Below are 13,920 nucleotides of genomic sequence, written 5' to 3' on the forward strand. Positions count from 1 at the left end.
ATGAAGTTTCTGGCATCAAAGAATGAAAAGTTCTTTTTTTCTTCTTCATTTTCAAAGAATTTTAAAATTCATTTTCTCAAGTTTATTACAGTTCTCTGAATTATTCTTCTGAATTGAAAGATTTTTTTACGCTTATATATAAAAAGGAATTTTTTAGTCGCATTTTTTTAGGAATCTTTTTGTTCTTAATGGATTGAGATTTTTCATAAGAAAACAGGGTATTCACGACCTGTATGTAAAATACAATGTGTATTTTTTGTGTAACGCTTCATTCAAAATATATAATGCATAATGCTGATCGTTTATGTTCAAATATTATGCGAAATTTTCGACTTTAAGTCGTCTTGTTTATTTTTTATAAAGACATTGTCTTCGTTGCCAGTTTTCCCAAATCTAGAATCCAATTCTATCCCACCCTTTGAAAAAGAGAAGACCAAGGCTCCAGGGTATAACTAGATAACATCACATCACAATATTTATCAATGAAACCAAGCTTCTTGATGAAACATTATTGACTTGTATAATCACAAAAACATACAGACTAGAGTAGGGCACTAATAAACTATGAAATGAAATTATCAAATAAGGTTATGTGTGACGACGAAGTGAATAAAAAACCACAGAATTTTGATAAGATTTTTGTGAATTAAAGTAACATGAAAATCTTTGTACCGTCGTCACATGATTATAAGGAAAGGTTTAGTTTTGTAAGCTCTGCCTGTTCCCCTTTGAAATTTATTCTCCATTTTCCCAAAACGAAACAAAAACGAAGAAAGAATACAAAGTTAACTTATTAAATGGGGGTAAACAAACCAAGGTACTTTAGATACCTTAAGGGAAGAAATTTTGGCGGAAAGAAAGTTTGGCGAATTTGGCGAAATGTAGGTCATTCGCCAAAATTTCTTCTCTTAAGATAATAATTCAAATTGTGATGTGAATCCCTCCTACCAACTTCCTAACGAGATCAAAAGGTTGTTCGATTTAGCTTTACAGTATGGCCCCCAAAACGGAAACGGCCCCCAAAACGCAGATTTTCATTAAAATGAAGATTCTGACTTGTAAATTTATCAGAATTAAACGATTTTTGTTTATTTTGAAAGAATGATGGTTATACTTAAAAATGAGCATGTTTTTGCTGGTTTGAGACGAATGCAAAATAAAATATTTGCGTCTAAAGGAAATATTTTAACACCAAAATTAGATAAAAATTGCATATAACTCACTCTAGCTCCTTGGATATTGAAAATAAGTTATGAAAACGGGGTATAGGAAACTTTCTACACCTAATGCCGTTCAGAAAATGCAAATACATCTGTGACTTTAGAGGCTGGGTAAAAGATATAGCATCTTGAAGGTCAACCAGTATTTTGGAGCCCTAGAATCAGCATTGACAAAACCGAAAATTCTAAATATGAGAAAAAGCAAAAAATCTTGGAATTCTATTCCTATCACCTTGAGTTAATAATTTATAACAAAAAATTAACATTATATATAAAAATTTTCGCTGAATCAGCAAAAACGGCAAATTCTGTCATTTTTTTGCAAAATATAGGAGAAAAATATCTTTAAAGCTTAATATTTTCAGTTTCAGTTAAGCTTTTTTTCTAAAATTTTCACAGCTTATTCCATACATGAATAGAACTATTTTCAAAAGAGATTTATTTTCAAAAACTTGATTAAGACGTTGTTAAATCAAAATTGTCATTTTGAAAATTTCGAAATTTTCAGTTTGGACTTTGCAATATTGAAAATCTTGAAATATTTCATAAAAATCATAAATTTTACATCCATCGTGTCGTAAATTTAAGGGAAAACACAAATATGTTCATAATTTTTCCCCCTTTTACTACCGGGCTTAATAATTTGATTTTAGCTACACCTCCGTTTTGGGGGCCCCAAACCTGCATTTTGACAACCAGGGGTATACTGTAAAAATTTTATCAAATAAATTTATGCCCAAGACCCTCTAAATCATATTTCAAAACTATGGTCAAAATTTTGTATTCATATATTAAAGATATCTCGAGAAATCGCTAAAATTTCAAACCTCCGTTTTGGGGGCCATTAGAAAAAAGCTACCTATCTTTAAGCGATTGAAAAATATTGTTAAGATAGAAAATTTTGAAAAAGAACTTCCAGGAATAAAAGTAAAGATGTTAAAGGTTTTCATGCAGCAAAAATTTTTGTAAAATCTCTTTTCTTCTAGATTTGAGAGAAGTTTCAAATTTGATCGCCGTTATGGGGGCCACATACTGTAAGATAAGAGAAAAGACAATTAACAAGTCAGTTAGAACAAACAAATCACAAATCACAAATTAAGGATAGAATATGATAAAACTCACCTTTTTAGCAGCAGACTGCATTTTCACTTGTAAATCATCAACAAAGGTTGGATTTAATTTCCCAGGATTCTTTGCGTCACCATACTGAGCATGGAAGAGATCGTCGTGTGGTTGCTGTGCATTATGGGTATTTTGTTCATCGTTAAGAGCTGTTTTGAGAAGTTCGGTTAGATCATCCAATTGGTCTTGCACTGATGATGAGTCGCTCATACTTCTATTGGGGAAAAAACGATAAATAAAATGACAACTCGATTGAATCTAATTCGATTTTCATCGGGAATAGGATTTTCTTCGAATAATAGAGCGTATCGAATACTTTAGGTATACAAACTTTTGCAAGCAGAAACTTTCGCGAGGTCGAAAAATCGCGAAATTTGCGACATTTACTTTCGCCACGGCAATTTGCGGCTAGGGTCGAAAAGGTGTATTGGAGCGTCGTTTATGAGAGTTTCTTGCTGACGGTAAGGTTTCAATATTATCGAATGAAGGAGCGTATCGAATATTAGAGCGACGAATTAGAGATTGACAGCTGTAGTTTCTTAAACTCTAAATACTATTACTCAAATCTCTTTTAACTTGATTTCCAGTTTACTCGAACATATTTTCAAGTCACTTTAATTAATAAACTCAACACAATTATCGATAAATCGAACAAATCTGCGTTCCAATTATTCAGATCCTACAGTATTTGTCAATCGTCAAGGCAGCAACGACAAGTGATCAATTTTTAGCGTGACATTTGTAAAGTTAGAATTAAGGTTGTGACTATTTTATGGATAGAAATTCCTGACATGGTTTGAAATAATACAATAAAACTTACTTGTCTAACATTTTAAAATAACGAACTCTACAATAAATTATAACATTTCTAAACTACTATGATTTTTAAAATATATCAAAACCATGACCCTGTCCAGAAAAAATCTAAACTGTCAACTCTGTGGAGTGATAATATATACAAAGAGCGACATAAAAACTACAGAACGATGACATTAATTCCCGTCACGATAGCGTCATAAAGATTTTGATTTTATGTCAATGTCTACATCTTATTGTTGAAACGATCTTTCGTTATCAGGACAGTCTACGAGAAATTCCAAATAAGGAAGTTACTCTGTGTTGAACATACCTTGAGGAATGCAATGACTTTTGCGGTTTTTAATTTCTTTTACTTTTCGGTTTTAACAGAACAAAACATTACAGGATTGAAATGTCTGATTAAAACATGATGAAAAGTTTATTAACATTGAAACGATAAGTCTCGAATAATGGACTAAAAGAATAAAATCTAGACTTCAAGTCTATCTAGACTATAAGTCTTTCTGTCTTTTCATTAGGTATTATCGGGTATTATAACTTCTCTTTCTTTCTGCCTGGTTACCGAAAATATACCGATTCCGTGTGACGTCATTTTTACCCACGATCAGCCATTTTTATTAGAAATAGTAGAAAGATTGTGTACATGATGGTTTAGTAACAATTTGATAACTCAAAGTCTTCAAATGATTCCCGCTTGGACCTGCACATAGTTTGATGTTTCGTGGGTGAAATTTATGCCAGTTAGGAACAGCCAGCTTGCTTGAGGTTTGCTTGAAGATAGTGCCTAACTGGAGTTTGCCGAATTGGTCTATACAGAGGAGACTTGAGCATCACAAAACTTCAGTGAGATTTCAGTACAACTTTTCTTTGTATATTTACTGCAAATTAAGCCTGTATTGGGCTATTCCATAAAATTTCCATATAGGGGGGGGGGGTGGACGAACCTTTTCAAGTGAAAACAAATTTCTTGGCAAAGTGTAGATACCCCTAAAAAATGGTAAAATCTGCAAAAGAACCCTTGGAAAATTTTTTTTCATGTCTTAAAGTGAGGATGGACGAAGTAAAATCAGTTGTTCACCCCCTGGAAATTCAAGAATAACTTTTTACCCCCTGCAAAAATGAAAAAATATACTTCCTTAGACCCCCTGGAAATCCTTCTCAGATTACCCCCTGGAAATGTTCGTCCACCCCCCTGTATCATCATAAAATGGAATGGCCCATTGAACCCTTTCACTACGTATGTAATGAGTTTGATCCGGTAGGCCTATCCGCCTATCTATTGGAAGAATCGTCTAAAATATGTCGTATTCGGACAAAAAGAAAATCAAAACAAGTATCTCTCTTCACGAACCTAAAACTATCAATTCACGCATTAAGTGCAAAAATGTATCGCGAATTTGATAATTCGCGAAAGTTTCCTAGTCCTGGCAAAGAAGATAAAATTCTCAATCAAACGTAGCACATCCATGCCAATAATTCAAAAGCAAACGCAAACAGTTTAAAAGCTTTTTACACAAGCAGTCAAGCCAACGAACAAATGACAACCGTTTTCGTCACCTCAGAATACAAAGTAAACAAAGGTAGAACCCACAAACTCTTGAGTGTTCAATGAAAAATACACTGTTCAGACTTCAAAACGTTTTTTTGCGGTAAAATATTTTCTTACAGCAGAAGAGCAAGGAAGTCATGAAGTGCTACACGAACTGTGCAAAATTCATATATGATAGAAAAATATAATTCCAAAGACAGCTAGGAATTGCTTAGTTTTAGTCCATGTCAAATGACTAGGAGCCTCATTTATTCACAAGCCCTAAAACTAACTAAAAATTGTATTCGAAGGATGCTAACATTGCAAATAGTTCGTACACCAAAGTGAACCTTAAATATGCTAAAACCGAACCAATACCCTTTATACATAAAAATAATTTTGGAAATCGAAATCTAAACATACTTGAGAAAACTTTGTGAAATATTGATCTTCATGTTTATATCCAAAGTGACCATCGCCTCTCTCTCACGAGATAAAACTCTTAATATGATTTAGCTTTGACAATTACATTTCATTGAATAAACAGACAAGGAAAGAGAGACTTGACTGGAAAGTTTTGACCACAAGTAAAAAGATAAGGCGAGACTATGAAGAAATAAAGATGACGCATCTATGCTGATAACAATCTTTTTCTGACTCTTTCAAAATTGGCCTGCCTAAGATATCCCATCAATGTTATGAATTCATGTAATGTCATAAAATATTGCCGTAATTCTTTTTCAGAGTTGCTATTCACTTTAATGATTTTCACTTCATGAAAAACATGGCCGAGAATCATTGAGTTTCAAGCCCGAAGGGCTAGAGGCGAGACTCCTGGATGGGAAATGAAACCACTTATTTCCCATTTAGAACTCCCACGCGGTAGTTTTTACACAAACGCCGGATTGAAACTAAAATCTATCGCTAGATTCCAAAAAATGCAGTCCTCCAAAACAAAGGAACCACTAGATACACACCGTCGTCATGATAACGACGCCTTCTATGCGCGTTTTGGATGGGAGATAAGTAGCTTCAATTTCTATCGCCTGAGAAGGGTTAAAGTTTCGCCTCTAGCCCGGGCTTGAAACTCAATGTGGAGAATGGTATCAAATTTTACCAGGTCAGTCATTATCTTGTCATTTATTCTTCATTCCATAGCAATAAATTTCGCAGATCGACCACCTTTATGAAAAATATTTAATAGTGAACTTTGTAATTTGACCCAAACCCATTCTGATCTCAATCTCTTCGTTAATAAACTGCAACATGGACCTTTTCGACCGTAGTCGCGCGGTCAGGCGCGTGTCACAGTATTATTTAATTTACCACCCTAAACTCGATCCAAGTTTCTTACTCGATCAAATTCTTTTTTTTACACTTTTTTCTATTGTTTTTAGGTGCGAAAAAAAGAGTTGGACGGTTTCAGGGTGGTAAAACGGACAAAAAAATTTCCCGCGCGGTAACTGGCGGCTACGATCGAAAAGGTGTATTAAAAAAGCTGACTGCAAGTAATCGAAAAACAAAATACCTTTCTTTTTCGAGTTTGTGTTGATGTAAATTCGAAGATGGTGCTGCATTGTAGGAAGTTGAAGAGTTAATCGAATGTGTTGATTGCACTGCCGATGTGGAAGGTGTGATATTGGTAGAGGAAGAGGTGGATTTTTTGGTGGCGGGGGCGTGGTGGTTTATGGCGGAGGATTCGTTAGAATGTTGAACGCGGCTGTTACCATCATCTGAAACGTACGTGTAGGAGGAAGTTGCAGAGTTTTGCATGTGCGTTGGTCGCGTTAACACATTATCTGACCGTAAAGAGGAGCCAGAGTTTGTTCTAGTGCGCATGCGTGGTGCCGATAGATCAGCGTCTTGAAGTGATTCTGCGTAATTGATTTTGGTGGATTGTTTTTGTTGATGATTGTTGGATGACGAGTGGTATCTTTGGAGATCGTTAGCTTCTGATTCAGAGAAGGAATGGATATCATTGTTTGGTTGTTGTTGGTGTGGTGGTTCTTCACTCAGCGGTTTGTTTTGCTCGTGCACTTTAAGGAACGAGCGGTTCAAAACGTCCCTGAAAATAGAGAGTTGAACAGACATTAGTTTTATCTGTTAACAAACCTGTTATCTAGAGAAATTCCGAAATCCATTGTCACAGTAAGAACAATAAACGTGGCATCTTGTCATTTATCATTTAAATCGAAATCGTTTGAGCTAAATGAAGGAGTAAATAAAAACGCAGGGACAGCAGAGAAATGTTGTTTCTCAAGTCAAGAAACCATCCAAGAAATGAGAGTCAAAGCTGTGAAATACGGGTAATACTAAAATACGCAACCAGCCACAACCAGCCACAACCAGCCACAACCAGCCACAACCAGCCACAACCAGCCACAATCAGCCACAACCAGCCACAACCAGCCACAACCAGCCACAACCAGCCACAACAACCCAACCACAACCAACCAAAATCAGCCAAAACAACCAGCCACAACCAGCCACAACCACCCAGAAAAAGGTACAACCACCCAGGAAAAGGTACAACCAGCCAGGAAAAAAGGTACAACCAGCCACAACCACCCAGAAAAAGGTACAATCAGCCAGAAAAAAGGTACAATCAGCCACAACCACCCACAACCACCCAGAAAAAGGTACAACCACCCAGGAAAAAAGGTACAACCAGCCACAACCACCCAGAAAAAGGTACAACCAGCCACAACCACCCAGAAAAAGGTACAATCAGCCACAACCACCCAGAAAAAGGTACAACCAGCCACAACCACCCAGAAAAAGGTACAACCACCCAGGAAAAAAGGTACAACCAGCCACAACCACCCAGAAAAAGGTACAATCAGCCAGAAAAAAGGTACAATCAATGTAAAAATTAATAGTAGAAGGGTCTTTAGCTTTATATATGCACTAGTAAGTACAGAGAAAATCGTCTACTCAAACAAGAACAAAACAGCAAACTCGTTCTTCCCAACTCACCTCACGTCATCCAACTGAAAGAAGACGCCAGTCTCCAGATCTTTGATATAAATACTTTTTTCGTTCATTTCGAAATCTGGCATGGAGACTTTGCCAGGAAACGCATTGACAAAGAGAACTTTGATAGCATCGATACTGCTGACACTGGATGGAAGGTTGACGCGCCTCATCTCGTCATGGAATTGAAGAAACACGACTTCTGTAAAAATGAAAATAAAATAACAAAATAACAAAATCTCAACTTTTGACCGAAACTTTCTAATTTTTTTCGATTCTATCCACTAAGTTTTATAGAGAGGTGATTCAGTTATGGATAGCCTTTTTAGAGCTGTCTTCAAGACAAATGGGAAGCATTCACACTGACGAAAGAGTCTCTAAAGTCAGACACCAATGACTCCCAGCAGTTTGCATGAAAGCATGAACAGAAATTGCGTCAATTTCAAAAAAAGAGTGCATGAACGCATGAATTTTGGGGGGAAAATGGGGTAATTATATTTCAACGGAAAAAAAATAGCAATATAAATTTTTACTTGGACCAGTAAACGTTTTTGGATCAAGATAGAGTTTCTTCAATCTCTTTGATGTGGCCATTAATTTCCAACAAAATTAAAAATTCAAGCCAATTTTCCAAGCTTAAAACAAGTCCTCAAAAAACTGAAAACGAGACTTTGCTGTAAAATTTCTCGTGCACTATTACATACACACAACTTTTGCTTTGTAAAAAAGCCTAATGTTGTAAATCTGAGAGATAAAATATTTGCAGAGAATTTAAAATATCAAACTTATTCGACTGGGTAGTTTTGAATGAAACGCTAGCTAAAAATTGACTTTCAAAACGGCCGTTATTAAAGCTAGCGTCATTTATAAAGCTTAAAGTGTTCATAATGTAACATCAATCTCGTGAGGCGCTATACGAATTTACACAATGTCTCAAAAACGAGCTCCTAGAAGTTTGAATTTTTCATTTAAAAGCTTGTTTTTGCAGTCGAAGTATACTAAGTAAAAACTAAAGGCGCTTAAGTAAGTATGTTAAGTTCCCGTTAAGACGGATAATGGCACGGTTAGAAAGCGTATTCGTTATAAACTCTCTTGCATTTTGTGAAATAAGTCAGCCCAAATTTTACAATCACTTGACAATTTTCAAATTTCGCGCCTTTAACTATTCATGATAGCTGATTGGTTGCAAGTGACGTACTGACTGATTTTACTTCGCTTACAACCAATCAGCTATTCGGTCCGTTATGTAATCTTAGAAGACATTGTAATGGTGCATATCATGAATTGTTCTGTTTGTGTTTGACAAGTTTCCATTGTTTTTTTATTTGAAAAATTTCTCAACCGTCTAAAATTGAAAGAAGTATAACAAACCTTTTGACGGTGTTTTACTTTTCGGCGTTTGAGACGACGTCGGTATTTGTCGATGATAATAGCCTTGTTCATCGTCCGATGATTGGTGTCTTGAAGACGAATTATGCACCGTTGTTGAAGATTTCGTTATCGTGGTACGTCTGACTTGAGGTGACGATCCGAAGGCCGACCCATCGGAGCCTTCACTTGTGGCGCTGGCCGCACTTCCACCGCTATGGCGCCGATGATGCCCAATACCGTTGGTATGGATGACGGGGTTTGTTTTGATGTATCTATGGTCGACGTCGTCGTTGTCAAGACCATGTTTTAAGCGTTGCTCGTGGCGACGATCACGCTCCATTTGTCTCTCCCTTTTCATCCGCTCCTAAAATTTTAAAAATCAAAAAAATTCTGAAACCTTATTAAACCAAAGAAAGGTTTTGGCGGTTCTACCATCTCGTATATTTTACCGGAATACTTTCTTTATGTTCTACAATCAAGGTCATATATTTGAGAAAAAAGGGAAATTCACCGGGAAGTTTTGAAACAATCGATTTGTAAGTGCTCTAAAGTAGGTTCGAAGGGTAGAGTTTTAACTCTGAGTTTTAACGCTAGACTTACGAAATACGATCAAAAGTTCAAAAATAGTCCAATAAGGCTCAAAATATAGCCTGGAAGTCTGCCAATCCCTCCCAAATTGAAATATTCGATTAAATTAAAGAGATAGCCCAAAATCGACTTTCTCGCCGGAACTTTAAATCTTGAAAAACGTTAAAGTAAGTGAGATTCTCGATATATTTCAACCATGATTGTAGCTGCCTTTAGGTGCAGTCTCTTCTTTAAAGCAGTTTTCTTTAAAAAAAGTGTAGTCCCGCATTAGGTATTAGGTAGACAAGTTTGAGCCCACCGAGATTCACCCGATAACTAAATACAAATCCAGCAAATTAAATAAAAATTGTCTATCGTCAAAAAAATTTAATATCTCATATGGAAGATTTATACATATTCACATTCGTTATCGACACAAACAAATGAAGGCGCCATACCAATCAAAAAGATACCTTATAATCACGCGCCATATCAGCACGATAATCCATACCCATTTCTTGACAGTATGGCTCGCAATTCATCATAAATCACGTGGAAATTCAAATCAATTATATTAACGCAACTGTCAGTAAAAATCCCAATGTGGATGAAATTCAAAAAAAATAAAGTTGTACACTATAAAGTGTTTTTTTCTTCTTGACGAATCTTTGTGAAAACAAATTGACTAAAAATCTTTCAAATATATACACTCTCTATAACCATTAATAACTGACAAATAATTCTAAAGGACATATATTACTAAGTTCTAAGCCGTGACCATCACCGTTGGATACTAAGGTGCGAATAGAACAACAATGACAACCAATATAGTCAATGAAATCATACTATTCGAAATTTCAGGATGTTTTTTCAGGTAGCGTACGAATCGTTTCCCCTTTTTCAATACATATGTTTTTACTGACATTTTGTTCAAAACAGGATGCGCAAAGTTGATAACCACAAGTAAATATAAGAGAGAGAAAACGACGATTTTTTAACACCTTATATGTCTTGAATTCTTGAAAATATTGTATCGATGTAATGCGATCTTGAGAATTGAAGGTTTCCGTACTATAAGGATATCCTTGCCTAAACAGCTTCGTCTTTTCATGTGCGATGAAAATTTTTTAGTGGTTTTCACCACTCTCCAAGAATGATCATCAAAATTGATGACAAAATCGGTTTAAAATGAAAAGTAGGGGTCGAAAAAGTTTATATGTATTTTGAAATGAGGCGGTTTAGTAGTAGACATTGGTTTTGTTGTGAAAAGAAATTTGACAGGAAAAAAGTTTTTTTTTCCTCCATGAGCGATTGATTGGTTTCAACTGTCGCCTTTTGTTGAGCTTGTTTCATAGTAGCAAAAAAAATTCAAATTTTTGGATATCAGAAGAACACATTCCCAGGCCTATGAAACGGGCTTTTTATATTATACCTTATCGCCCCTTTTTACCACGGCCCTTATTGGCGTTATTTTGGGCTCGTGGCGTATAATTAGGGCCAGCGTAAAAAGGGCCGATAAGGTAGTTCTGTTACAGAAAATCACAGATGCTGGTTTGTTTCTTTGAAAACACAACGTCATGAGTATCATCATGAGAATTTTTGACAGGTGATTATTTCTAAAGTTGTCAGAGTTTCCTGGTAAATGTCAAAAACGTTGTCGCGAAGCTTTAACATAGTACATATCATTAGACTTTAAAAACAAATAGAGTAAATGTCTTTTAAAGCCCATTTACATTGGTTCATCCTATTGTTATTGACTTTTTTTTCCTAGTTTATGGGTATGTCTTAAGGGCTTTGTGGAGCATAAGAACTTATAAGTTTTGAAAAGAGGACACTTAGCTTATGATACCCACCTAAGACTTCGAATTGTTACACTCCTAACGAATGTCACATACTTTCCCATGAGAAAATTTTGAGAATAAGGTGGTACCTAGCTATTTTAACTTTGATATTAAGCATGTAAAGTCACTTCACGTGTCAACTATTCACCTTTCAATGACTAACTCACAAGAAGAATCCTTTATTAACTGTTTAATACTACGGTAGTACTAGCAACATACAACATACAACAACCATATTAGCAGCATCAAGGAGAAAATTGCTTCAACCCTAACTCGTGGTTTCTGCCTACTTTTTCAGTACCCCTTATTAAAGTGCAATTTTACCCTTAAAGAAAACTCACCCTTAAATCGAACAAAAATTACCAGTGTTAGAAATGCCCCCCCCCTTAAAATTAAAAAGAAGCAGTCCCCCTTAGATTTTTTAATTCCCTTCAGCAAACAATTTTTTACAATAGAGAGAGGGAGAGAGGATGCAGATTTTGAGCACAAAAACGGGAAAGAAGATATTAGATAAATAAAATTATCATCAATAAAACCAGAGACAGAACATTTGCAATTCAATCAACTTTTTTCAAATTTTACTTCCCCCTTTTCTTCTTGTTTTGATCGATTCTTGCAGCCCTTGATAAAAACTCCCTCCTTGAAAAAAAATACAAAAATCCCCCTTTTCAAAAGGCAATTTTTTTACTCCCCCCTTATTTTAAGGGGGTGGGGGCAGAAACCATGCTAACAGCATCTCAACATCATCATAACAGTTATCCTTCTCTTCAAAAGCTATATAAGGTTACTATTAACCTTCTTTCCTAAGAGCTTAAACTAAGATTCATCTTGCTCTTCGCTCCTCATAAATTGTAGAAAAGCTCATGGAGCAAACTCATAGTTTTCGACCAATTTCGACCAATCTCCATACAAGCGAAAAAAAAGATTTTAATCTAAAACATATGTCAAATAGGAGAAAGAATATATAAGGAACCCTTATTCCCTATCATTTTATACGACTTTTTTTTCATCAAAGTAAAACCACATTATATCAAAAAATCGAATGCTTTAAAACATCACGTGACCAAAACATTGCGTAATGTTGATATAAAAAGTGGGAAACTTGGCTTTAAAACTTCTTTGAGATCAAACTTGTAAGCCGCAAGGTATAGAGTTGACAAATATGTTAAATAAATAAGTGGTTTTTTACTGTGTGGTGAATTTCAAGTGTAGGTTTTAAAGGGATTCTTAAACATCGCCTCCGTTCGACCATGCTATTAAGCTTATCACTGAATGTTTCGGAGACCATTGTTGGATCACAGTTATCTTATATAAGAGATTGCACCCACACCCTATACTAGATAGATAGAGCTACTCCGTAGTCAAATTATTGCGAAAATTATCTTTACGAAAACCATCAATGAAAAAAGAAAGATCCTCATAAAAGTCTTGTTGGTTTGCTTTGGAATCACTTTTTCCCTTTTTCAATCTTTCGATCGTCCTGAATTCTAAGCTAAACTGGTTTGACATTTATAGAACTTTAAGCTTCTAGTCTCTTTAACCCGAGCCTCTGTAACTTGAATGCCTTTTCAAATCGAACAAATCTTGTGGTCATTTCAGTTAACAATGCCTTAACCTTACTTCAAAACTCAAAATTTCCATTACTGGAACAAATTTTTCTTCCCGAGCGTACTGTTATACAGGTCAAAAACAAGAAAGCAATATCTAAGGCTTTTGGATTAAACCCCGAAATTTGAAGACAAAAAAGTCGTTGTCCGGAATTCTTTTGGACTAATTCTATGTTGGGAGAGAGAGAGAGATAGAATACCATTTCCGTTACCCCCGGTAGATATCTTGACAAAAGATCATAAATAAAACCGTTGTCAGTGACGTCATAAATAACAAAAACGAATTCGAATACAATTCAAAACTATGTTTTGATGAGCCCCACGGCCCCTAGCCATTCGCGTGATCGAGTGATCCATGGTTTTTCGTAGCACGATGGCGTGAATTTTGAAAAAAATTGGCGTGATGGCGTGAAGTTAGGGTCGGTTGTGTTGATGATACTACAACATTTAATATTGTATAAACCGTGGGAGAAAAAAATACATTTTACCCAATATTGGTCAGCACTTATCAGTGTCATCGTGAAGCAAGTATGGTTAATCTCTCTGATTGGATAATTTCTCCTGATTGGTCTACAGATTCCAACCAATCAAAAACCACAAAAATTCAATTACACGGTTATTGTTATTTTTAGTTAAATCTTATTTCATGGAAGCTATGAAAAGAAAGTTTAAAGAAGATTCAAAAAATGTTATTAGTCTCCCCGGGTAACAAGAAAGTGCTGCAGTCGGTACTAAAATACCAGGTACAGTTGCCGCTAATTGATTAAATTTTCAAAGTGAATTGGATTTTCATCGAATAAGGGAGCGTACAGAATAGTAAAGCGTATTTTATGGGAATTTCTTTTTGACGATGACTTTCAATATTATCGAAT

The 13,920-nt window shown here is 35.5% G+C and overlaps 1 protein-coding gene across 8 annotated transcripts in view; it reads right to left on the minus strand.

Moving 5' to 3' along the window:
• The window catches only part of LOC136798483 (SRC kinase signaling inhibitor 1-like), a 45,574-nt gene that overhangs the window by 8,360 nt on the left and 23,294 nt on the right, over positions 1-13,920 (minus strand). For 6 of the 8 annotated variants that reach the window (XM_067055098.1, XM_067055099.1, XM_067055102.1 and 3 more), the window contains 4 exons: positions 9,034-9,397; positions 7,666-7,864; positions 6,218-6,754; positions 2,343-2,556 (listed from right to left, as the gene is read on the minus strand). In XM_067055098.1, coding sequence (XP_066911199.1) covers positions 2,343-2,556; positions 6,218-6,754; positions 7,666-7,864; positions 9,034-9,397 — 1,314 coding nt within the window. Of the gene's footprint in view, positions 1-2,342; positions 2,557-6,217; positions 6,755-7,665; positions 7,865-9,033; positions 9,398-10,073; positions 11,118-13,536; positions 13,580-13,920 lie in introns of those variants that run through there. The other 2 variants (XM_067055104.1, XM_067055105.1) reach the window with 2 other exon arrangements.

Source organism: Clytia hemisphaerica, unplaced genomic scaffold (assembly GCF_902728285.1).
Source record: "Clytia hemisphaerica strain Z4C2 unplaced genomic scaffold, Clytia hemisphaerica genome assembly, whole genome shotgun sequence".
Lineage (NCBI taxonomy): Eukaryota > Metazoa > Cnidaria > Hydrozoa > Leptothecata > Clytiidae > Clytia > Clytia hemisphaerica.